Below are 27,601 nucleotides of genomic sequence, written 5' to 3'. Positions count from 1 at the left end.
CCCTGCGAAGTGCAATGCAATTTGAGTTGTGGTTTTCTTATAGATGGCCATCCTGTAACTTGCTGTTTCCTCATTGCCTTGAACTAAGAGAGACAGCTAAGCGGATGCTCTTTGTTTGTAATGCAGTGGTCTGCTTCAGGACAGGCATGCAGTGCTGACCAGCAAACATCCTCTGGTTGCTTGTAAGTATATTTCTTGAAAATTAAAATTATATTTGCGAAAATAGTTGAGGACAGTTTATTCTTATTAGATGCACCTCCAGTTTGGAGCTCATTATGCTGTACATATAATTCAAATCTTGAATGACCGATTTATGATGAACAGTTCAGCGATAGCATTTAGTGCTGTCATAAAGTTGAAAATCACTGGCAATGCAGCTGAGGTTTCAATGTGTGTCATTTAGTCTTGTCAGCTGCAGCAGATAGTCAACCAACTGATTTTTCCCAAAAAGAATTACTTGAGTGTAATGTAAGTCATCGGAAGCTAAGAAGTCTGGGTATAAAATGTGGGTGACAGTGAATAAACTTGGGCTACTACACGTCCAGTGTCAAGTGTGACATGAAGAAACTGCTTTATGTGGGGTTCTAGTAATGCATGAAGAATGTAAAGATTAACAAATTCCTTGAAATGCTCCTTTGGGGAACATGGGTACATGAGAAGTCTAGAAATGGAGGCCACTGGAGACCACCCTTCAAGGTCATGTCTCCCTCTTGGTATTTGACAGAACTTGATTTGTCCCGGGGGACATTTGGAGGGGAGGAAATGTACCTTCCTACTAAAGGCAGTTTATTTTACAGTTTTGATATGACTTCTATTAAAATGTATATTGAATATTTAGTTTTTGATAGTCAAAAAAGATTGCATGTTTAGTGAATTCTTTCTTTTTTGGGTGATCCGATTTTTATTGAAATACAAGCCCTTGGCGCCCACCCCATAACACCACCCAACCCAATCCCTGCCACATTAAAATTAATGGTGACAATAAACAGATAAAATGAGGAACAGCACAGCATCAACCCCATTAAACAGAAGATGCTTGGATCAGCGCTACCATATCCATCCATTTATCAATATAACAGTCCGATGATCTTCACTGCCAAGAGGATCAGCTTAAGAAAGGAAGACTTCCAGACGGCAAGAGAAATAGAATCGTGAGATTTCCAGCGAGGTGCAAGGACAATTTTTCCAGCAATTTTTTTCTTAACTCACATAGCCTCTCTGCTGGATACCCAATAAGTGATACTGGGAAAATGTGGGCAAACCAGGGCATGCTTAAACAGTACAGAGAATCAAAATAAGAAAATCGGACACGCCAGCCCAAAAATGAAATACAGAAGGACTGTCCAAAAATTTTTGTTCCCTGAACACCCCAGGGACATTTATGCATAAGTGGCAATTTTGTTTGGATGACAATCGCCAAGCATATCATTTACAGGGGGTAACATAATGTGAATTCTCTTTGTGTGGAGTTTTTACATTCTCTCTGCGTCTGCATGAGCTTTTCTCCTTGTACTCTGTTTTCTGTGTCACTGCCCTAAGTTTATATTGTGACTCTAAATTGACTCTGCGTCAATGTGAATGGACATCTTATCCTGTGTTGTTCCCAGGCTTGTGATTTTTCTCTTTCTTTTTGCTGTTCCTTTAACCAAAATCTTATTGTAGTTTTTCAGCGAACCCTTGAAATAAATTTAATAAAATCCTGTTCTGTTAGAATCACTTGGTCTCCAAGAAGTGAGTAGTTTTCAGGGTCACATAATGATTTGAGTTAAGAGTTGTGGCAGCACACAGGAAAAAAACCAAACATTTATGTTTCTTATATTAGTCATAATAATTGGTAAACATTTTTGAGCAAAGCCTTTTTCATTCATTTTCCTAATGACTGATTATTATCCAATGCTTATTTTATGCTATTCCTTAATCATAGCTTATTTGGGTCTTTAAAATGCTAGGAATTATTTTTTAAAATTTTACTGCCTTTTTCAAGCAAGTTAAGTGTGAATCTATTTTTCAATGATGACTCCCAACTTGGCTGAAAACGGTAGGGCATAATGTATACCAGCAGCACGCAGGAGTTGTTTAATTATGTTAAACATGGCTAACATTTCAGTAGTTGTGACAAAGAAGTCCACCAAAATGTGGCTCTGATTTGTTCTCAAAAATAATCTCTTGCCTGTTTTTTAAAGGTCAAAATTGAACAAATAAAAACTGGTTTGTGTAAAATTTTAGCAGCTGAAGCTGTTGCGTTCAAGGTGTTGTTTTCACAATTCATATTTCCTAATTCACTGCACAGTTAATGGGTTGCTTTTCCATCACTGACAGACAGTGAAAAGCAGACAGTGTTGGATCGCCCAGGGGTCCATGATGGATAGGAACCTTTTCAACAATGAAACAATGGAATGTCCCCAAGTTGAGATGACCTCGCTCCCACCTGTTTAAACATTCAAATATCCTCAATGCTCAAGGGGGACAATCTTGATGAAACAATCAAATGTTTAAATGATCAAGGGGGACCCTTGAAATGATCAAGACTCATGCCAAAATCAAAAGTGATAAATTATATCATTGCATTAAAAGACCCAGTGTCTGCTCATGACATTGTCAAAAGTATGCTCAGCTCTCCCTGTCAAGGAGCTAAGTCACCCAGGGGCTGGTGTGGGTTTCAATCCAGCATTGAAAGCAGGAACATCATTTAATAGACACCTAATGAAGTTAAAATGTATTAGTTTTAAGGTGTGTGTCTTCTAGTGATGTGCCCTCTGCTTTTGAAACTACTCCAGAGCTAGAGATGTTCAAGTCAAGATATATCCAGATTAATCGCCATCTCAAATAGTTATTACTGACATACGGACTGACATACGGAGGGATTACACTTAATTTGCCATTACTCATTGCACTGTGCAATTAACTTGTTTATTTAGTGGTTTTGTGTTTTCTTGTCAGTTTTGTATAGTGTTTATCCTTAAGTATATGCTTTGTTTTGCCACAAATGTTTTTTTCATTTTTATTTTCATAAAAATTAATATGTTCACTACATTAGTGTTAAAATTCCCATTCATGAGACATTAATAGATAATTTTGGTAATACGAAAGAGAAATTGTTACAGGGGATTACCTTCCTTTAAATGTTTATTGTGCACATTTCTCCTGCGTGCAGTTGTCACTATGTGCTTATATGAGCACGATGGGATTTTGATCACATAAGTTTTCACAGATTCAGTTTTTAGGCTTGTTGAATTCTGCTCTCATAATGAGGAGTCCAGTGCTTTAACAACTGGCGTTGTCTATGTGTGTTTTATGTGGATTGGTGCAGTTTAACATTCTCTACAGTGAATATCAAAATTGACAATGCATCAGTAGCATTCATTTTCTTAGTCTTGTTAGCTACAGCACTGGTGGGCTAAGTTAAAAGAAGAGTCTTTGTTGGTTTTTGGTGTATATGTTTTTAATTTATTTTTATTTTTTTTGTGATTTCCACTGCACTAAACAGTATATTCAGCACTATTTACTGATTTTCTCTAGGTACTTATGAACTCGAGTACTTATGGAAGCCACCTTAAACATGTTTGAAAGACCACAATGTCTGTTTGGCTTCAGGCTTGTTGCACAACAGTGTTTACCTGCGGTGATGCACTATGAAATTCTGTTTGCACTTGTCAGTTATGTATGTACTCCATCCATCCATCCATTTTCCAACCCGCTGAAACCGAACACAGGGTCACGGGGGTCTGCTGGAGCCAATCCCAGCCAACACAGGGCACAAGGCAGGAAACAATCCTGGGCAGGGTGCCAACCCACCGCAGGACACACACAAACACACCCACACACCAAGCACACATTAGGGCCAATTTTAGAATCGCCAATCCACCTAACCTGCATGTCTTTGGACTGTGGGAGGAAACCGGAGCGCCCGGAGGAAACCCACGCAGACACGGGGAGAACATGCAAACTCCACGCAGGGAGGACCCGGGAATCGAACCCAGGTCCCCAGATCTCCCAACTGCGAGGCAGCAGCGCTACCCACTGCGCCACCGTGCCGCCCTATGTATGTACTCTCATGCAAAAATATTTAACATTTTACAATGATAATACCATCTTTATTTTTTTTCGTTTTGTTTTCTGTTTTTTTTTGTATCTACGAGCCCATTGTATCTTCACTGAAACAGTCAGCTTGTCAACCTTTGTGTCTTTTTTTTTCTTCTCTCTCTGGCCTCTAGTTTTCCACACTTTCTCTCTGAAAATGTACTTTTGTGTGACCAGCTCATACTTTTTGTCTCCTTGAATCTTTTTATTTTCCTTTTTTTTCATTTCAGCATTTTGCTGGCTCCATCTTTCTCCTGGATGACCTGACTGCCTTCCCCTTTTTTCCTACCTCTAATCCTGTTCCTGTAACTAACTTGCCTGGACTAGGACAGGCCAATTTAGGGTGTACTGGCAGCTACCAGTCTCGGCTTAAACATACTGTGTTGTCTAGTTGCACTTCTCTTCAACAATTATTAATTTTTTTTTCTTGAATTAACATCTAACATTTAGTGCTCTTTTCTTTTTTTCCCAAAAATGAACCCCAGGTTACACTCTCTTGCATTTTTCAATCATTTCTTTCAAGTCCATTCTCTGCTTAGTTCTCAATGTCCTCATATTAGGAGTATTGTGCTTATAATGTCACATGACTCCCGTCTCCAGTAGTGTATCTTAGTCAGTGTTGACGTAGAAGGTGTTGGGTAAAGATGAGGGAAGACCCTTAATTTAGTATTAATACGTAAATGCAAGAAGTCCTCTGTATCAGCCTCATCTTCTAACCTGGTGTAAGGTATACTTACTGTAGCTGTAGTGCCAGGCTGATCAGGCCCCACTTTGTGTGCTATGCCTCTCTGCTGCTCACCTGCAGCCGTGTCTTCCAGGCCGTATCACCTCACCAGTTTTTACTTTGGAGGATCTTTAGAGACTCTGTGAATACATTGGGAGTTATAGATGTTTACATCTGCATTTTTAATATTTTACTTACCTATTTCAGCTATTTTAGTTTTATTTTATAATGTATTTGTTTTAGGCCTGAATCAGAATATCTCTGAAGCGACACCATCTATTATGGTGTCAACAACCAAAGCAAATCTTTAAAATCAGTCCAGGAATGAAAAGTATCCTTTTCGCCAATAATAGAAGCTTTTTCTAAAATGTTATTCATTAGTCTGCGGTGGGTTGGCACCCTGCCTGGTATTGGTTCCTGCCCTGTGTTGGCTGAGATTGGCTCCAGCAGACCCCCCGTGACCCTGTGTTTGGATTCAGCGGGTTGGAAAATGGATGGATGGATGGGTTATTCATTAGTTCTTGCCATATTTTAGAAAAGTTTTTAACAGGTCCTCTAAGTAAGAATTTGATTTTTTCCAATTTCAAATAGCATAGGAAATCATTTACTCACTGACTTAAAAGAGGCGGGGTGTGATTCCTCCAGTTGAGCAAGGTAAGTCTGCGTGCTAATAATGAAGTAAAGGAAATTACTGTTTGTCCTTCTCCTCTTTAAGCCCATCAGGGAGCCCACCAAACACAGCTGTTAATGGATTAGGAGAGATTGTGACACCAAGTGTGTCACCAAGTAAGGCTCAAACTTGATTGCAATGTTCATAGTTTGAATCTTGCTCTGGATTCATTTTGGACAATTTTAAATTAGATAAATGCACTCAATAAAAGATTTAAAATTGAATGACTGAGTGCTGTGCACTAGAAAAAACACATTTCTATTCAAATTGATTTTGAATCCAGATATCTTTTGAAATTCTGCTCGTGCATAAAAGACTACTGGTATGGAAGGTTGTGGGTCAGATATATACAGTACAATATAATCTGCATATAGTGATATTCTCTGTTCACATCCTACTATGGCAATCCCCTTTATCCCTGATACATTTCAAAAGTTAATGACCAATAACTCAGTGATGATTGCAAAGAGCAATGGGTATTGCGTTTTAGTTTGAATTAGTTTAAAACAACGTTGTTAAAACAAACTGAGGCGTCTGGGCTAGTATAAAAAAGTTTGATCCATGCACTTATGTTTGTGCAATTTGGTGAATAGGTAGTCCCATTCAACCATGTCAAATGCATTTTCTGCATCCAAAGATAGTAACATCTCTGGGGTGTTAGATTTAATGGGTTAATATATTAAACAAATGTCGAAGGTTAGAAGTTAAGTGTCGGCCGCTAATAAATCTGGTTTGGTCTTGTGATATTATAGTAGGAAGCACTTTCTCAATCCTTCTAGCTAGAACTTTGGAGAGTATTTTAACATCATTATTCAAGAGTGAGATTGGTCTGTAGGATGCACATTGTAATAAGTCCTTATTTTTCTAAGGAAAGACAGTAATTAATGTTTGGCACAAAGCTTAAAGTGCTAATAATAGTGGAGATAACTTATTTGAAATTTTATTTTATAAAATTCCTCTGGGTAATCATCAGGGCCGGCTGCTTTCCCACTTTGAAGTGAGTTTATAGTGTCTAGTAATTCTGAGTGTGTCAGGGGTTTATCCATTTCCACAGCACTATGAATATCTAGCTGTGGTATATGTAAACAATCAATAAACTCATTAGATTGTGTCTTATCTTCTTTAAACCAGGAAGAATATAAGTACTTACAGTACTCTCTAAATGTGTGGGTTACATTTTTATGGTCTATGATTTTATCTCCTTTTGTGTTGGTAATTGCTGTTACTGCATTGCGAACACTCCTGCTTGTGGATTTGTTGAGCTAAGATCGTATTAGCCTTCCGTCTGTGTTCATAGTAATGATGTTGTGATTTGAAAATGAAATGTTCCATTTCTTTAGTAGTCAAGAATTTTAAGTGCAAAACCTGTCTTTTCCTATAAATTGCCTCATTTGGAGACCTGATGTATTCTAGATCTATTCTGGTAATCTCACTTATTAACTCTGACACCTTCTTAGTTTCCAATTTATTTTTGTGAGAAAGATATGAAATAATCTGTCCTCTTAAAAATGCCTTCAGTGTTTCCCAGAGTATTCCTGCAGAGATCTCTGGAGATGCATTTGTCTCTTAAAAATAATCAGTTTGCTTAGATATGAATTCTGTACAGTACTCATCAGCTAATAAAGGGGGGGTTAAGACGCCAGCTGTGAGATGAGTGCGTAGGGCTGAGTGATTTGAGCTCCATGTTCAGAAGGGCATAGTCGGAGATAACATTAGAACATTAGAACATTAGAACACTCTAGACGAGAACAGGCCATTCAGCCCAACAAAGCTCGCCAGTACTATCCACTTACTTCTTCCAAGAAAACATCAAGTCGAGTTTTGAAAGACCCTAACGTCTTACTGTCTACCACACTACTTGGTAGCTTATTCCAAGTTTCTATCGTTCTTTGTGTAAAGAAAAACTTCCTAATGTTTGTGCAAAATTTATCCTTAACAAGTTTCCAACTGTGTCCCCATGTTCTTGATGAACTCATTTTAAAATAACAGTCTCGATCCACTGGACTAATTCCCTTCATAATTTTAAACACTTCAATCATGTCACCTCTTAATCTTCTTTTGCTTAAACTGTAAAGGCTCAGCTCTTTTAATCTTTCCTCATAATTCAACCCCTGTAACCCTGGAATCAGCCTAGTCGCTCTTCTCTGGACCTTTTCTAGCGCTGTTTTGTCCTTTTTGTACCCTGGAGACCAAAACGGCACACAGTACTCAAGATGAGACCTCACCAGTGCATTATAAAGGTTGAGCAGAACCTGTGGACTTGTACTCCACACATCGTGCTATATATCCTAACATTCTGTTAGCCTTCTTAATGGCTTCTGAACACTGTCTGGAAGTCGATAGCTTAGAGTCCACTATGACTCCTAAATCCTTCTCATAAGGTGTACTCTCGATTTTCCGACCGCCCATTGTGTATTCAAACCTAACATTTTTACTTCCAATGTGCAATACTTTACATTTACTGACATTAAATTTCATCTGCCACAAATCTGCCCAAGCCTGTAGATAGATAGATAGATAGATACTTTATTAATCCCAATGGGAAATTCACATTCTTCAACAGCAGCATACTGATACAATAAATAATATTAAATTAAAGAATGATAATAATACAGGTGAAAAAAACAGACAATAACTATGTATAATGTTAAATATTAACGTTTACCCCCCCTGGTGGAATTAAAGAGTCGCATAGTTTGGGGGAGGAACGATCTCCTCAATCTGTCTGTGGAGCAGGACAGTGACAGCAGTCTGTCGCTGAAGCTGCTCTTCTGTCTGGAGATGATACTATTAAGTGGATGCAGTGGATTCTCCATAATTGATAGGAGCCTTCTGAGCGCCCTTCGCTCTGCAACAGATGTTAAACTGTCCAGCTCCATGCCAACAATAGAGCCTGCCTTCCTCACCAGTTTGTCCAGGCGTGAGGCGTCTTTCCTCTTAATGCTGCCTCCCCAGCACACCACTGCGTAGAAGAGGGCGTTCGCCACAACTGTTTGATAGAACATCTGCAGCATCTTATTGCAGATGTTGAAGGAAGCCAGCCTTCTAAGGAAGTATAACCGGCTTTGTCCTTTCTTGCACAGCGCATCAGTATTGGCAGTCCAGTCTAATTTATCATCCAGCTGCACTCCCAGATATTTATAGGTCTGCACCATCTGCACACAGTCACCTTTGATGATCACTGGGTCTATGAGGGGTCTGGGCCTCCTAAAATCCACCACCAGCTCCTTGGTTTTGCTGGTGTTCAGGTGTAGGTGGTTTGAGTCGGACCATTTAACAAAGTCATTGATTAGGTCCCTATACTCCTCCTCCAGCCCATTCCTGATACAGCCCACGATAGCAGTGTCATCAGCGAATTTTTGCACATGGCAGGACTCCGAGTTGTATTGGAAGTCCGATGTATATAGGCTGAACAGGACCGGAGAAAGTACAGTCCCTTGTGGCGCTCCTGTGTTGCTGACCACAATGTCAGACGTGCAGTTCCCAAGACGCACATACTGAGGTCTGTCTTTAAGATAGTCCACGATCCATGCCACTAGGTATGAATCTAATCCCATCTCTGTCAGCTTGTCCCTAAGGAGCAGAGGTTGGATTGTGTTGAAGGCGCTAGAGAAGTCTAGAAACATAATTCTTACAGCACCACTGCCTCTGTCCAAGTGAGAGAGGGATCGGTGTAGCATATAGATGATGGCATCTTCCGCTCCCACCTTCTCCTGATATGCAAACTGCAGAGGGTCAAGGGCGTGTTGAACCTATGGCCTAAGGTGGTGAAGCAGCAGCCTCTCCATGGTCTTCATCACATGTGATGTCAGAGCAACAGGCCGAAAGTCATTCAGCTCACCAGGATGTGATACCTTTGGGACTGGGGTGATGCAAGATGTTTTCCAAAGCCTCGGGACTTTCCCCTGTTCCAGGCTCAGGTTGAAGATGCGCTGTAGAGGACCCCCCAGCTCTGATGCACAGACCTTCAGCAGTCGTGGCGATACTCCATCTGGACCTGCTGCTTTGTTGGCACGAAGTTTCCTCAGCTCTCTGCTCACTTGCGCTGCTGTAATTGTGGGTGGGGATGTCTCTCCTATGTTGGTATCAGCAGAAGGATGTGTAGAGAGTGCAGTAATCCGAGGTGAGAGTGGGTTAGGGTGGTCAAACCTGTTAAAGAAGATGTTCATTTCGTTTGCTCTCTTCACGTCTCTCTCAATGGTGGCACCCTGCTTCGAGCTGCAGCCAGTGATGATCTTCATCCCATCCCACACTTCCTTCATGCTGTTGTTCTGCAACTTCTGCTCCAGCTTTCTCCTGTACTGCTCCTTCGCCGCCCTGAGCTGGACTCGGAGTTCCTTCTGCACGCGCTTGAGCTCATGCTGATCACCGTCTTTAAAGGCCCTTTTCTTCTGGTTCAAAAGGCCCTTGATGTCACTTGTAATCCATGGCTTGTTGTTAGCATAGCAGCATACTGTTCTTACTGGAACTAAAGTGTCCATACAGAAGTTGATGTAGTCAGTAGTGCAGTCAACAACCTCCTCAATATCTACAAACATCGCCCTGAACTCCCACCTCTTTTAATTTGATGCCCAACCTCTCATGTGGCACCTTATCAAATGCTTTCTGAAAGTCCAGATAAATAATAGCATAAGCTCCACTTTGATCGTATCCTTTTGTTGCCTCCTCATAGAATTCCAGCATGTTAGTAAAACACGACCTCCCTTTTCTAAACCCATGCTGACTGTTCAGAATAACTCCTGTCCTTGCCAGGTGTTGCTCGATCTTATACTTAATAATTCCTTCCATTAATTTTCCTGTGATGCATGTTAAGCTTACTGGCCTATAGTTGCTTGGATCTGCCCTGTCACCCTTTTTATATAATGGGATGATATTTGCCATTTTCCAGTCCTTCGGAATCTCTCCAGTGCACAGTGACTTCCTAAAAATATGCGTCAAGGGTTTATATATGTACTCACTAGCCTCCTTAAGAACATGAGGATAAATATTATCTGGTCCTGGTGATTTGTTCGATTTCAGCTTAATTAATCTGAGCAGCACTTCTCCCTCTACAATTTCCAAATCCCTCAGTACCTCCTTAGTAGTCCTGTTTTCCTCTGGGAGGTTAGCCACTTGCTCACTTGTGAACACCTCAGAAAAATGTAAGTTTAAGGCATCCGCTATTTCATTGTCTGTATCTTTTAATTCCCCTTTACTATTCCTGATGCACTTGACCTCCTCCTTGACTGTTCTTTTACTACTAAAATACTGAAAGAATCTCTTAGGGTCTTCTTTCGCCTTATCTGCTATATTCCTCTCCAACTGTCTTTTAGCCTTCCTGATATCCTTCTTAATGGTTGCCCTCATGTTCTCATACGCTCTACAATTCACTTTGCAGTCATTAGTCTTATATGCCTTATAGCAAAATACCCGCGCTTCGCAGCGGAGAAGTAGTGTGTTAAAGAGGTTATGTAAACATATATATACATATACATATATACACATATCTAAATATACATATATATACATATATATATACTGTACACATATCAACATATATATACATATATATATATATACACATATCAACATATATATATACACATACATATACACATATACATAAACACACACATATACATCCATCCATCCATCCTCTTCATATATACATATATACATACATACATACATAGTGCGTAATAACACGGGCTGTGATTGTTACATGGGAAGGAGACGACAAATCACAGCTTCCCGCTTTCTAATCGGGCCTGTGATTGGTGCTTTGACGGATGCCCAGATCCCACAGTATGTCCCCTTAGGAGAGGCGTTAGGCAAGTGTAATTGAATAGCGGTGCTGCAAGTTTAGCTTTACACCTGTTTTTAAGGCTTATTGACTGAAAGGGGCTTTCATGAAAAAACTTAGGGCTTTGCTACAGGATATACCCTCCACAAGTTAAGGAAGTAAAAATAAAGGTATATATTTCTGTTTTATTTAAACCTTTTAAGTTTGTATGCGGGCGGCATGGTGGCGCAGTGAAAGGTGCCAGTTAGGAGACCCGGGTTCGCTTCCCTGCGTGGAGTTTGAATGTTCTCCCCGTGTCTGTCTGGTTTTCCTCCGGGTACTCCGGTTTCCTCCTACAGTCCAAAGACATGCAGGTTAGGTGGATTGGCGATTCTAAATTGTCCCTGGTGTGTGGGTGTGTGCGCCCTGCGGTGGGCTGGCACCTTGCCCGGGGTTTGTTTCCTGCCTTGTGCCCTGTGTTGGCAGGGATTGGCTCATGTATTTAGGATATAGCGGGTTGGATAATGGATGGATGGACATTTGTATGCATAGCCCTATTTGCCCGTTTTCGTTTTTTTTCTTTCTTCAGTAATATTTCAGTAAACCCGGAACTTGTCAGTTCAAATCCTGGTACTGACACCACTGTGTGACCCTGAGGAAGTCACTTCACCTGCCTGTGCTGCAAAAAACAAAAGTAATGTAACAAATTGTACCTCAGATGTTGCAAGTTGCTGGAATAAAGGCATAAGTAAAATAGATAAACATGTACTGTATTATACACATAGGAACTATTCATTTATTTTCAGTTAAGTCATCTGCAGCAAACCTTTATAAATGAGGGTTTCTCCTTTTTAGATAGTGCAAACTGTTTCTTCTTCATTGATGTTTTCTTTTGGAGAGCTTTTTTCATTTCATTGAAAATTAAAGCAGCAGCTGCCAAAATATGTAGCTTTCTTATTAATTTTTCAACATTGTGTAAAATAAATTTATAAAGTAACATAAAAGGTTTAAATACTGGTTATCCTTTTACACTAAAATATTACTAAAGAGATACAAAAAAAGTAAAATGCATATGTTGTTTTTCTTTAAGGAGATTAAATATTACTGAAGAAAGAAAAAAAAAACTAAAACAGCCAAATGGGGCTATGCATACGAACTTAAAAGGTTTAAATAAAACAGAAATATATATTTTATTTTTACTTGCTTAACTTGTGGAGGGTGTATCCTGTAGCAAAGCCCTAACTTTTTTTGTGAAAGCCTGTTTCAGTCAGTAAGTCTTAAAAAAAGGTGTAAAGATATTGACAATAAGCTACGCAAACCCACCAAGACATGAAATTGTTTAAATCAAGTATCATTACATCTTCCTTTCTTAAAGAGAAGTAAGGCAGTACTTATAAGCTTACATATTTATATATAGACATACATACATATATATATATATATATTTATATCTCTATATGTATATCTATATATAGCAAAATACCCGCGCTTTGCAGCGGAGAAGTAGTGTGTTAAAGAGGTTATGAAAAAAAAAAAGGAAACATTTTAAAAATAACGTAACATGATTGTCAATGTGGCGGCACGGTGGCGCAGTGGGTAGCGCTGCTGCCTCGCAGTTGGGAGACCTGGGAACCCGGGTTCGCTTCCCGGGTCCTCCCTGCGTGGAGTTTGAATGTTCTCCCCGTGTCTGTGTGGGTTTCCTCTGGGCGCTCCGGTTTCCTCCCACAGTCCAAAGACATGCAGGTTAGGTGGATTGGTGATTCTAAATTGTCCCTAGTGTGTGTTTGTGTGTGTCCTGTGGTGGGTTGGCACCCTGCCCGGGATTGGTTCCTGCCTTGTGCCCTGTGTTGGCAGGGATTGGCTCATGTATTTAGGATATAGCGGGTTGGATAATGGATGGATGGACATTTGTATGCATAGCCCTATTTGCCCGTTTTCGTTTTTTTTTCTTTCTTCAGTAATATTTCAGCAAACCCGGAGTTTGTCAGTTCAAATCCTGGTACTGACACCACTGTGTAGTACATTGTTATATGATAGCTTTGTCCTAGATTTCATATTATTACCAGGTGTTATGGCTGTGGAGCCTATTATGTTGGCATTAATGGTTATTAGGGTAGAAAGGATGAATAAGAAATAGCAAAGCTCTCTCTCTACCCAAGAAATCCCAGTCCTCTGACATGCCAAAAGAGAGAGAGCACATCCAGAACAAAATGAACCCCGCAGCAGCGGTGTGGAAAAAATTAAAATTGAGATATATAGTGATAGTACAGTCCAAATACAAAAAACCTAGGCAATAATGTTAAACAGTTCCCATGGACACTGAGATAACGCATGGTAGTACATTCCTGATACAGTAAGCCAAGGGTATAAAGTGAAGAAAAAAAAAACACACACATTGTAAATCGCTAGTTACTTTGTGGTTTTCACAATGTACATATATTCAATGGAAGAAATTTCAGTATAGTAACTGAAGTTTTAAAAAAAAAGTGTCCAAAAAGGAAAAAGAGTGTATAGTTATGGCAAATGTCACATTACAAATGAATCGAGTTGCAAGCAGAATCTTCTTTGCCTTGTCAGGACACGGTATGACTCATGATTGTGTTCCAAAAGGATGACTGGATCAGTCTGCTAAGCTCTCTTTCTGCTTCATCTCAAGAACTAAAAATGTAAAACTGACCTTCAATAACCATTTTCCGTTTGGCAGGATACAAGAGGCTGTACAGTATCTGATTTCAGCTTTGTGTAGGCACTGTTTATTGCTGTAGAATGCAGCGTGTTTAGCAGCTGCTGAAGGGCAGAAATCTGGGAAAATATAAATACAGTTATTTTCAAATATAATCTCCTTTTTCAGTCTGTGAATTGACCTCAAGTTTTTTTTAGCCTGTAGTTTTTTTGAAACATACAATCAATCAGGCTTCTCTGTTTTAAGACATTTCATCCATGTGTACAGTAGGCTGCTGAGACCTCGTGTCCAATTTGAAGTCTCCTTCAGTTAATTTAGAGACTAGTTCAGCTATAAATTTCAATGGGTTTGGACTTTCACGGTTTTTAGGGTGATCTTCAATTCTGATGTTGTTCCTTCTATATCTTCCAGTGCAGCCAGTTTGGCAGCAAGCACTTTGCATTCTGATTTTGCAGCAATTGCCTTTTCAGCAGCGGCGGATGTCGATTGTTCAACTGTTTCAATATGAGCTGTAAATGTTTGCTTAATATCTTCAAGCTGAGCACTAAATACCCTAATTTTACTCTCTAACTCACTTGTATTTTCCTATATTATTAGCTGTAGTTGACAACAGTGTAAAAAGGCCATGTTTGGTTCCAGTAATACTCCTAGAATCGCCGAATACTCCTTGCTTGCTTCGCTCACACTTTTGCACCCACTTCTCACTCTTAGCTGGTGCCAATGCTGTAGCATCCAGTCCTGGCAGATCTGTACCAGGTCAATCTCTGGCAGGCCATACCATGACCTTGAGGCTGGTTTGGACTTTGATTGAACTTTATTTGCCTTGTCCTTTTCCTTTTCTTTCTATGCCCTTTGTTTGCTTCCCATGCTCATTCATACTTGTGTATAATGTAATTAAATTCTCTCAGGGTGAGTAAATACAGGATACCTCAGGATGAAGGTAAAATAAAAAGGGTCAAATAACACCACTGCTAATGGAGCTCAGACTTAGAGGTCCATATCTCTCAATGGATGAGTCAGACTTTTTTTTTCTTTCCAAATTGACTGTGTGGGTGTGGTCAGCTATGCATTTGGGCAGACATAACCTTTAAGGCCATTTTCAGTCTTGGATCCTTTTCTAGCAATATTGGGTAGATTAAGTGGGTTGGAGAATGTTATTTATTTGTAATGTCTTTAGTTGGATGAAGCAAGATTCATAATCACTTTGTTAGAGATGTAAACAATTCTGCTCGTAAGCCATCCCTGAACACAGAGTGATTCCAAACATGCACAACTGTACTCCAGACCGATGTGTTTCATTAACAAAGTCATAATAACAAAGAAGGGAAAAACACGAGGAAATACGAAGAATCAAGTTAACGGACAGAAAAAAAATGGCAGCTACCTCCTTGAGCCTGCCTATCAGAATATTAGCTCCTGTTTACTCAGCAGGGTGATGTATGCACCAGGGACGTGTGGTCAGGGGAGACAGGTGAGTCAGGAAAAAAACTAATAATGATAACATAAAATAAATTTGTCCACTGGTCTGGGCTATAAATTTGTATTCTGTATGATTCCAATAATTCTGATATTTTTTTTTGTTACAGTTGTTGAATTTGCGCATTTCCTGTTCAAATACAGGGGAGAAACGCGAGGTGTGGCACCTCACAACACAGGGTTGATGCATGTAATTGGCGTGTACCTGTTGCTGTCACTCTGTATGTTGCCAATATAATGTTTGCAGACGTGTTTATTATACACCCTGACTTTCCTCAGTCTGGCTAATATCTTTAATGAGTGTGTGTGACATATTTAGTCTTGCTGATTGTACATAAAACCACAGTGAAAAAGCACAAGGTGAGGCAGACAGTACCGTGTCGCACTGAAGGGGGCACATGTGAGCCCAACAGGTTCTTGTTGCTGCTGTTCTTCTATGCAGAGGCTCGAGGCGCCAATAAGTTGGAGATATCAGAAAGTTAAGTGCACTGCAGCGGTCCATGTATTTTAATTTTTTGTTCCGACTGACTGCCAAAATGAATGATTAAGACTTTTAAAACTAAAGGAAAAAAAGGAGGACTTTTACAAGAAAGTGATGGAGATTTTCGTGGAGAAGGATAGGCGCATGGACTTCATTTACAAATAAAGGTAAGACCATAAACTGTTTCCAATTTTGTAAAAAATAGGATTATATTAAGAGAAAAACCAATCCAATATTTAAAAACTAAAATTTGACCTTAACACTAGAATTACCAGAGCCAACGAAAAAACTAGATCCGGCCCACCTTAAATCCATTTGCACCTCTCCGCCAGCGTCTTTTGTCCTGTAAATGTGCCGATAAAGACAAGCAGCAAGCAGCCTGCTATTCCATCCCCCCACTGACTTAGAATGTGCACAAAGTTCTCCCAGCTCAGGCCTTCATTGATTATCTGGGAGTGAAGTGAAGGAGTTTTAGAGTGAAATAATAGATCGTTATTTGGAACACATGCATTTGATGTGTGTTCTGTTTCTACAATAATCTGTGTAAACACATTGTTAAAACAGAAACGTTTTTCATATTTTAGTAATAAACGACAAAATGTTGGCATAAACTATACAATGTGTAAAGCCTGAAGTCCAAAGATCAAATAAATACTTTCACAAAAGGTTCAAGGATAAGACAGCAGTTTCAATGGTGTAGTGGTAAGATTTGCTGACTTGTAATCAAGAGTCCCCGGTTTGATATTGACTGACTCCTATATTTGCCATTTTCAGTAGTGAGCTGCTCTTATTGTTAATATTATACAGTAAACACATACATTTGGTTTGTGTCTGTAACAGACGGTGTACATTTATAGGACTTGTAAAAGTTACCATTTTTGTTTCACTTTTATTCTCTCAGTCACGATCACGATACATACTACCTCTCCCCCCACCCAGGGATCTGACGCTGTTAGTTTTTATTTGAAACTGGGAATAACTGGAGATGTGAGTGGTGTTTTGAGGCAATGGAACTGGACATTCTCTGATCTGGAGGGATAAAAGCTGACACACAAACGCTGGCGAATCTGCCTTCTTCGTATCTCACCGTCACTTGATTTTTTTTTATTCAGTTTTATTGAGTGCTCCTGCTCATGCTGAATTAGTATGCACCTTATGGTCCATGATGTCAAAAAAAAACATAGGTATATATGATATTTGGAATTATTCGTTTTATGACCAGTATAGTACATTTCGGAAAACATTGTGGCACGGATGCAACATTATTCATATTATTCATATTCATTCGCATAACATCTTGCGGTTTGTAATCAGTGACCGCGTGTTTTTTTTTCCCGATCTTGCCAGTCCCCACATGTTGCTGTATGCTGTTTCTTTTGTACTCCAGGACATGCAGAGGATAGAATAGTACAGAGCAGTAAGTTCAGCGCTATATGCAATCATCAAATTCAAATGTTAACAGTTCACACACATGCAAGGATCGTCCTTCCTACATTTACGAAGTATGTACCTGGGTGCAGAGCAAATGCGCTCTATCTGCTCACTCACCGCTATAAATGTAACATTCTTTCTTAGCCAAATATGCACCTTACCGATGTGTGTGTAAAGAATGCTGATGAGATATGAAACATAACCAGTAGTTAATGTGCATGCTGACTGACAACTGAATAGTGAATAACTTACTCTTTTGGGTTCATATATTTGTAAATCTGACTCTGAAGGAGTCTGTGCCTCACCAGCCATGAACCTCACTGCACGTCACTGGTATGCATCTTACCAGAACAATACCACCAAATTGTCATCCTCTCCTACTGATCAACTCTGCTTCCTTTCTTCTGCCAGCCAGTCTTTCATCCTTCTCATTACCAGCAAGCCCAAGTTAGTGTGCTTCTGGTCCTTCCCAGGTCTGGGGCTAATCTGTCCTCTGACTCAGGACATCCATTCAGCGCTGCATCTGGTGGAACATACTCTCTTTGCATGACCTGTCTGTTTGTCTGTCTTTCTAGCTAGCTAGCTTTGTCATACAATTGAGCTCTTTGAGTAGTGCGAAAAGCGCTATATAAATGCAAAGAATTATTATTATTATTATTATAATTACATAACAAACTAGTGGGGCTAGAATGTTAATCATGGTCTTAATTAAAAGCTTTTGACCAGATATGTTCCAGAAATTCAAAACAAATTAGGTAGTGAAAACCTGGAAGGCACATTATATGTGGGCAGAAAAGTTTATTGGAAAGACCATCTATTTTATACAGTATACCATGTGTTGGGGTTTAGCATATTCAGGATTCATAATCAAATGTAAGTTCTTACGTATGGAGACGATAGACAGAGAGGTTACTGTAGTTTATATCTAGGTTTTTGGAGTGAGACGGACCTGTCAGAGCAGGTGGTCTGCATGTTTTACTAGTATATAAATAACAGCAGGATTCCGTGCATAACACATAACCCTCTGCTACACCAACTAGGCTTATCCTCACAGCTTGTAAAATGACAAGTGCTGGATAAGAACTAATGGCATTGAACTCAAGTGCATCATTGTGCTGTTGGTTATTTGCTTTTGATAAGATGACCTGTATGCTTTGTTTTCTCTCCTCAGAGTCACTCCATCACTAGGACTGCAGCTTTATATACACCATAACTTCACAAGAGCACATCTGTCATACATGGAGCATCAAGTGGATTCCTATGGCTTCTCCTTTGCCTTCTGTTTATCACGGGTTCTGCTCTTCTTTCTTGCAGGCCTAACTGCCATGACCATCTCAGCACAGAAAACAGGTACAGCATGTTTCTGGTCAGCAACTAGTTCTCCTAACCCATTTCATTATACCAAGAGGGTGCCACCTAACAAAAGAATGTGGCAGACTTAGTTTATTTTATTTTGTTATTTTATTTGCACCCTACAATTCCTTGTATTAGGAATTTGTAATGTTTCGCATACCCCTTGGGGTCAGAGCACAGGGCCAGCCAATGTACATTGCCCCTGGATCAATCGCAGGTTGCTCAAGGGCTCAGCAGGGTAGGATCCTTTTCAGCAGTAATGGGATTCAAACTGGCAACCTTCCAGATACCAGCACAGATCTTTAGCCTCATAGTAACCGCTCTGCCTATAAGAGCCACCACTCTGCCTAAGTTTAGGGAAAGGTCCAGGAAAAATTTTAGTCCAAAGTCTTTGCAGAAAGTTGAAAACCCTTTTGCAAAAATAACAAACACATCTTTTGATTCAGTATTCACAATCTTGGGTGTTGACCAACAGCATGTCACCATCTACCATATATACCATCATCTCACTGACACCACAGGAGTCCACTTTCTGAAGCTACATGATGCCAGCAGGTGACATTATTATCAACAAACAGCACACAACTCAGAACCTGCTACCAACATGGAGATTACAAAATGGTGTAGCTGTAAATACTAAAATAATGTGAGTAATCACCACCTTCGAAAGTACATTCAGTTTTCAAAATAATAACTGATAAAAATTCTCTGACTTTCAGGATCCTGAAATCCTGAGTTAGTTAACCATTAGGGCAGATCTGAATATTACTTGAGAACTTCATTACACGTTATAAAGAAAACAGTCAACTGCTTGGCATGGAGTGTCTGACCTCAAAAATAGCTTCAGTCACAGCTTTGTAAAATTCATGCAAAATGGCTGTCTCCATAATTAAAACAAACAGCAAGACAGCATTAATATGACACCACTGAAAAAGTGATAAAATACTCTGACTAGTTCAGATACAATTGCTGATTATATAACAGGTTAAAAGATGTGTTAAAGAGACTCTCGTCTCCACTACACACAGTTGACGCTCCCAGGAATCGAGCAGATGATGTTGTGTGTGCCTGAGGCCTTTTGATTTCTGACACAGGGGAGAAATTATTTTTAACTAGTCATTTAGCCTGTTACAATAACGGGCGCTAGAACAGTAGTGCATAAACATTAGTAGGAACAGTCTATATTAAATGGCAAGGGACTTTGACCTCATTGTTTTTGTTGGTCGTATTTTTCTTTCTTTCAGCCTTTCTTTTGTTTATGTTTACTTGCTGAGCTGACCGTTCTTCGTGGGCTGCCGCCGTGTATTGTGTGTCTTTAATTTCCTGTGACAGTAATACTGTCTTGTGCGGCTCTATTCAATAAGGGCACGCACAAAAAGGTGAGCTTCAAAAGGGCGACCTCAATTGAGCGCGGCGAATAAAGGCATTCGTAGATAATTTAGTTCAGATGGCTCTGGAATATGTGAAGAGCAACAAAGGTGCAGATCTTTATTTACGCGCGCCTTTATTCGCTGCGCCCAATTGAGGCTCGCCTTTTTGTGCGCGCCCTTATTGAAGGATACCGTCTTGTACGTCCACTGGCTTCTACGTCCGTAATATACCTTTAATTTTCTCTGGTGGTAATACAGGCGTGCGCGTCGGTAATATGCCTTTAATCTCCTCTGACAGTAATACTGGTTTGTATGTGGCTGTAATATGCGTCACTGTATTGTGTACCTTTAATTTCCTCTCGCAGTAATACTGGTTTGTATTTCCGTAAAACGCCTCTAACTTTCTCTAACAGTAATATCGTGCATCGCACCGAGCCCCGCGCATGCGCACTTCACCAGAAGACACCCACACACGGACACCTGGACGCACATAGGGATTTTATATATATAGATGATCAATTTTTTTATTGATTCATGAAATTTAAAATACTAAAAAGGAATTAGTTAAAATACCTGAAAACTTGACTTAATCTGTAACAGTGCTTAAGCTTTTACATCCAGAGTGCTTTCAGACAGTTGCTTGACATGCTCCATTAATTAATTTTTTTTAATTAAAGCTCTGATGTTAAGTTAAATATCACAGCAACAATGTTTTAGGACAACTTAAGATTGGTTATTTTTCTTTATAACCGTTTGTCCTTCAGTTGACACATACTTATTATTCATTATAATAGATTCACTCTTTGTCAAACCCGCAGCAAATTTCTCATTTTTTAATAAGATTTTATGGCTAACGATAGACATAAAGCTATGTAGTAATGTACAGTGCATCCAGAAAGTATTCACAGTGCATCACTTTTTCCACATTTTGTTATGTTACAGCCTTATTCCAAAATGGATTAAATTCATTTTTTTCCTCAGAATTCTACACACAACACCCCATAATGACAACGTGAAAAAAGTTTACTTGAAGTTTTTGCAAATTTATTAAAAATAAAAAAACTGAGAAATCCCATGTACATAAGTATTCACAGCCTTTGCTCAATACTTTGTCGATGCACCTTTGGCAGCAATTACAGCCTCAGGTCTTTTTGAATATGATGCCACAAGCTTGGCACACCTATCCTTGGCCAGTTTTGCCCATTCCTCTTTGCAGCACCTCTCAAGCTCCATCAGGTTGGATGGGAAGCGTCGGTGCACAGCCATTTTAAGATCTCTCCAGAGATGTTCAATCGGATTCAAATCTGGGCTCTGGCTGGGCCACTCAAGAACATTCACAGAGTTGTCCTGAAGCCACTCCTTTGATATCTTGGCTGTGTGCTTAGGGTCGTTGTCCTGCTGAAAGATGAACCGTCACCCCAGTCTGAGGTCAAGAGCGCTCTGGAGCAGGTTTTCATCCAGGATGTCTCTGTACATTGCTGCAGTCATCTTTCCCTTTATCCTGACTAGTTTCCCAGTTCATGCCACCGAAAATCATCCCCACAGCATGATGCTGCCACCACCATGCTTCACTGTAGGGATGGTGCCAGGTTTCCTCCAAACGTGACGCCTGGCATTCACACCAAAGAGTTCAATCTTTGTCTCATCAGACCAGAGAATTTTCTTTCTCATGGTCTGAGAGTCCTTCAGGTGCCTTTTGGCAAACTCCAGGTGTGCTGCCATGTGCCTTTTACTAAGGAGTGGCTTCCGCCTGGCCACTCTACCATACAGGCCTGATTGGTGGATTGCTGCAGAGATGGTTGTCCTTCTGGAAGGTTCTCCTCTCTCCACAGAGGACCTCTGGAGCTCTGACAGAGTGATCATTGGGTTCTTGGTCACCTCCCTGACTAAGGCCCTTCTCCCCCGATTGCTCAGTTTAGATGGCCGGCCAGCTCTAGGAAGAGTCCTGGTGGTTTCAAACTTCTTCCACTTATGGACAATGGAGGCCACTGTGCTCATTGGGACCTTCAAAGCAGCAGAAATTTTTCTGTAACCTTCCCCAGATTTGTGCCTCGAGACAATCCTGTCTCGGAGGTCTACAAACAATTCCTTTGACTTCATGCTTGGTTTGTGCTCTGACATGAACTGTAAACTATGGGACCTTATATAGACAGGTGTGTGCCTTTCCAAATCATGTCCAGTCAACTGAATTTACCACAAGGTGTACTCCAATTAAGCTGCAGAAACATCTCAAGGATGATCAGGGGAAACAGGATGCACCTGAGCTCAATTTTGAGCTTCATGGCAAAGGCTGTGAATACTTATGTACATGTGATTTCTCAGTTTTTTTATTTTTAATAAATTTGCAAAAATCTCAAGTAAACTTTTTTCACGTTGTCATTATGGGGTGTTGTGTGTAGAATTCTGAGGAAAAAAATGCATTTAATCCATTTTGGAATAAGGCTGTAATATAACAAAATGTGGTTAAAGTGATGCGTGTGAATACTTTCCGGATGCACTGTAGGCTTCATTATCTTTTGAGATGTTTTCAGAGAGGACCCCTGCCACCAAACTTCATCAGAAGCAAGCTATCGCATCTGACGAACTCTGGTCTATCTCAGAGAAAGCTCCAGTTGTCCTTCCTCTGGCAGAAGGCTCTCATCCAGGTGTTCAATGCCAGGAGTTGACATAGGTTTTCTTTAATCTTCTCAACATAGGCAGTTGCCATCCAACAATGATTCTTGTGGCAACAGAGATCTTCTCCTTCATGGTAGGAACAGGCAATGAAAAGTCCATCCTCAACATAGGCAGTGGTCAACCAATAATGATCCCCTTCATGGCTGAAATAAGCAATGAAAAGTCCGTTTATTGAACTTCTGGCTGAAAGCAGTGAACATCATTTACCCCAATGAAGAGCAGCCATCATCCCAAAAATCCTGTTGCTATGCTTCTTGAACACCAATGAGGCTCTTTCTTTAATATCAAGAAGTTTGTGAACCAGGGATCACAGGACAAAAAGACTTTGTGTTCCAAAAGCAAAAAGTTTCGGTGCGCACAATCAAGTCTCCAGTAACAAGGATGATGTCTTGATGTACTTGCACGATGGGGAGAGCGAGGATGTTTGTAGTGAAATGTGCCTGGGAATGTTGAGGTGACCTGGACTTGGGGTTGTGCTGGAATGGTTGAAACGAGCAGATTCTGTTATCGTGGATAGAAGCAGTGTTGAGGCTGACTGTAGCCAAAGGTTTGAAGTGTGCCATTGTGAGGTTTATTCCATACACATTATTTGATTTAAAACAGGTAACTGAGGCCATAAATAAATAAATACTGCTGAATCCACACAAATCATCTGACAGGGAGATGGGAAGAGACAAGTGGAAGATGACTCAGGATGGCTATTTAAAAGGGCAGATGTGCTCCCTGTTTGATGATGATCAATACTGTACATGGCCAGGGGACATGGTGTCTTATTTAGTGTCCCTGAGAACAAATCCCATGTTTGGCAAATGTGTGTTCTTAATTTGAAATCTGAAAAAGTACAAAGCTTGGGCGACTGCATTGAACAGAAGAGCTCAACTACAGGATGGATGGAAGACATCACTCCTGCCTGTACCTAGGAACCCTGCCTCCCACACTCTCTTTTTCAAAGCAGGCCTTAGCCAAATGCAGGAAGCCCTACCTGTATTATGCTTTCCCCCAGTAGCTGTCCCTTGAATATTGTAGCATTGTGAGATTTCATATATAGACGCTATATGTATATAGCGATAAAAAAAACTCGCTCGATAAAAAAAATTTAAACTTTTGGTTTATTAACTCTTTCAGGGCTGATGTTGACTTTTGTCAAAATTCAGGGGTAGAGGACGGTAATCAGCTGTAAACTGCGACAAAACTCTCCCTTATGTTTAAGTTTGACTCTCTTTGCTAGAAAGAAAGTTAAGTAGCTTTGTTGATTTAACCTTGATTCCCTGCGTGTGTTATGAAGAGCAAACAACCTCTAAAATGGCATCGACATCTGGCGAAAAAATAAATACTCCATAGACATTTTACACATTATTGCTGATTTGGACTCTGACTTGTCGGACTTGGAAATTGATGCAAGTGATCAGGAGATCATTGAAAACGAAAATGAGGTACCAGCATCAGCTGATTAGTCCCCAGTTGATCGTGGTATTGAACATGTTTGTGTAGCTGATACACCTACAGTAGCGTTCGCCTGGGAGGACCACCACTTATGATGACAAGAGGTGCAAAAATTGCATCACACTGCGACTGCCACCGCCGCCCACCGGCTGTGCGAAGACAGCCAGGCATGCCGAGCCCACCATGCATTCCTGATTTCAGATTGTATTGCAAGGAACTGCCGAATCTTTCTATTCAAAGTCCTTAGTTTGTCGGCAATGCTCACAAATGGCCATCTTCCCATAGTTTTCCATTCATGTGATCTCCAAAACTTGTCAATGAAGAAGAAATTTTTATTGCATCCAGTTTATTTCTGCATCCCATTCTTGTACAAAAGTAAAGCATATTGAGATATACTGTACAAGTAGTGAAAAAAAGTTATAAAATTATAATAATGATTATTTACTTTTATATATAGCGTTTTTCTCACTGCTCAAAGTGCTTTTTCATAGTGAGTGGGGAACCATTTAAACCACTGCCAATGTGTAGCACCCAGTAGGATGATGTGACGGCAGCCATTTTTGTGTCAGTACACTCACCACACATGAGCTGTTAGGTGGTAAAAGGATGAGAGAGAGAGAGAGCGCCAAATAGAGACGGGGGTGATTAGGATAACAGAATGACTATGCTGTGGTAGACAATTTAACCAGGACATCGGCATACAAACTATTCTTTTCAAAGGATGCCCAGGTATCTTTAATGACCTCAAAGATTCAGGATCTCTGTTTATAATGTCTCATCAAAAGGATGGTATCATTTTTACAGCACATTGGTATTAGGATCCACACACAGAATACAGGATAAGCTCCCCATGCTGGTATCACCAACACCTCATTCAGCAGCAAGCCAAGTTTTTCCTGGATATTCTCCCATCCAAGTACTGGTCGGGCCTGAACATTCTTAGCTTCAGGTGGATGACTTCTTCTGAGGTGCAGGTGGTATGGATGCTGGCAATAAGTTGATGAAAAGTTAAAATGGAAGAATCTCTAGTTTAAGTCTCCTAAAGATTAATTTAATTAATCTATATCACAAATAATAGGCTGATGGCATCTCTAGATTGGCCCAATGTTGGTGAGTTTATGATTTTGCCCTGGGGTAGATTAGCACCCTGTCCAAGAGTCAGTTTTTGTCTTGCACCCAGTTCTCATGAGACAGACCCTGCCTTGGATACTTTGGATTAAAAGGGTGTGAGAGTGATTATCTGATTAATTAATAGTTCTGTTCTTCTATCTTTCTGTTCTCTCTCTCTCTGTCCTTCTAGAGCTGTTTGACAAGCCTGTCCTGACAGTCCACCCCAGAGCATCTTTGTTAGAAGGCGACACTGTGATCCTAATATGTCAGTCTAACACCAACATAACAGACAAACAACTCCAATATAGATTCTACAAAAATGAGAAATTTCTGAGTCATGGAGATTCACAGAGTCAGTTAAAAACACTGAAACTTCAGAAGGCTGACACCGGGAGTTACTGGTGTGAGGTGGAAGCCAAAGGAAATGGGACAGAGAAGAAAGCAAGTGACCATGTACTTGTGGTTGTGCAAGGTGAGTGCACACAACCAGCTCAATGTGTTTCCTGGTCTAGCCTGAATTCTGTCATTCTCTTCTCATTGATGATGCCAGTTGACCGTGCTTCGATGTTTGCTGAATATGCATTGACCTAGCAAACACATTGTGATGAGTGTTGCATGAGGCCTACTAAGTGCTAAGTGTCAATATGTAAATCCCAGTTTCTGTTTTGTCTAAAATGGTGGTTCCCTTACAAAGGGTTTAAAATCATGTGGACACCTTAAAAATTTGAATATCTTGGGTAGATTAGCCTACAGCACTGGACAACCCTTTCTAGTAAAAATTCCCTGAGGTAAAAGTTTTATATTTTGGAATTTGGGAAAATAATGACATGAAATGAAGACTCCCTTGGGTTGATGCTATCTGTCAGTCAATGCATTTGGACTCTGTTTTATACACTGTGTCCTTGGCCTTGAGATGAAACTGATTAAAGTGGACTTGGCTGTGGTGAATCTCATTTTGGTGCAAGTAAGAATAAGAGCTAAGTAGGTTATTAGAGATCAATAATAGAAGTGTGGAGGAGAAATTATCAACTTTGATACATACGGTAAAAGTAATCTCTCTATTATATAAAAAAATCTTTCGCCGTGATGAGACTTTTTAGGAGACAAGACTTTTTGGAAAAGATTTTTTCAAGTCCCGCGGGATGAGAATATTGCCATGAGATTCTTTCAAATCGCGCCCTCCTATCAATCATTTTCAAACAAGATCACAGTACTCTCAACTCTCACTCTTGTGAATGCTTCTGTCAGACACACTTCCTGTGCTCTAAGCTCTTAAAAATGTTTACATTTTCCTCACTTTAAGTTCCCAATTAAAGAAGACGTATTATGTCCAAATCATATTGAAGAATTTCATCACGAAGGGTTATCAACAGAAAAAAATGAGTACACAGGCAATCCTAGCACCTAGAAAAAGGAAGTCAAAAGAATTTATGTCAAAAATGTTGATCGGTAACACAGCAAATTGGTTAAATGCGCATCAATAGACTATGCTGAAACAGTTGGTGGTGATTGTGCGGAAGATGAAAACAACAGCTTACAATATCACAAAGAATATCTACAACAGTTAACACCGACCGGTCTTCCACCACATGAATTACTGTAGAAAGAAGGATGTATCCAAGAAAGGTAATGTAGTACATCTCCCGCGGATAACAGACAACAAAGATGATCTTGATATGCCAGTCGTATTAAAACATTAACAGTTTCCCGTTAGAATAGCTTTTGCTATAACAATTAACAAATCACAGAGACAAACATTCAAAAAAGTAATTTTATTTAATAGAAAGAAATGAAATTCAATCATGGGCAGTTATACGTCATATTAATGCAAATGTAACACTTCAAATGAAAATTTTCCATCCATCCATCCATTGTCTCCCGCTTATCCGAGGTCGGGTCGCGGGGGCAGCAGCTTGAGCAGAGATGCCCAGACTTCCCTCTCCCCAGCCACTTCTTCTAGCTCTTCCGGGAGAATCCCAAGGCGTTCCCAGGCCAGTCGAGAGACATAGTCCCTCCAGCGTGTCCTGGGTCTTCCCCGGGGCCTCCTCCCGGTTGGACGTGCCCGGAACACCTCACCAGGGAGGCGTCCAGGAGGCATCCTGATCAGATGCCCGAGCCACCTCATCTGACTCCTCTCGATGCGGAGGAGCAGCGGCTCTACTCTGAGCCCCTCCCGGATGACTGAGCTTCTCACCCTATCTTTAAGGGAAAGCCCAGACACCCTGCGGAGGAAACTCATTTCAGCCGCTTGTATTCGCGATCTCGTTCTTTCGGTCACTACCCATAGCTCATGACCATAGGTGAGGGTAGGAACATAGATCGACTGGTAAATTGAGAGCTTCG

The 27,601-nt window shown here is 40.3% G+C and overlaps 1 protein-coding gene across 1 annotated transcript; it reads left to right on the top strand.

Moving 5' to 3' along the window:
* On the top strand, window positions 1–26,907 carry LOC127525836 (high affinity immunoglobulin gamma Fc receptor I-like). The gene is made up of 3 exons (XM_051920011.1): window positions 1–182; window positions 18,478–18,656; window positions 25,449–26,907. The coding sequence occupies exons 1-3, from the start codon at window positions 121–123 to the stop codon at window positions 25,847–25,849; spliced, it is 642 nt and encodes a 213-aa protein (XP_051775971.1). The 5' UTR covers window positions 1–120; the 3' UTR covers window positions 25,850–26,907.
* Window positions 26,908–27,601: the final 694 nt, after the last annotated feature.

This window comes from Erpetoichthys calabaricus, chromosome 16 (assembly GCF_900747795.2).
Source record: "Erpetoichthys calabaricus chromosome 16, fErpCal1.3, whole genome shotgun sequence".
Classification (NCBI taxonomy): domain Eukaryota; kingdom Metazoa; phylum Chordata; class Cladistia; order Polypteriformes; family Polypteridae; genus Erpetoichthys; species Erpetoichthys calabaricus.
This window is presented reverse-complemented; position numbering and strand designations above follow the sequence as displayed.

Coding starts and splice junctions, on each gene's coding strand:
- LOC127525836 (XM_051920011.1), top strand. CDS start 121: ATGCAGTGGTCTGCTTCAGGACAGGCATGCAGTGCTGACCAGCAAACA. Junction 183..18,477: donor CAAACATCCTCTGGTTGCTT/GTAAGTATATTT, acceptor TTCTCTCCTCAG/AGTCACTCCATCACTAGGAC. Junction 18,657..25,448: donor CATCTCAGCACAGAAAACAG/GTACAGCATGTT, acceptor CTGTCCTTCTAG/AGCTGTTTGACAAGCCTGTC.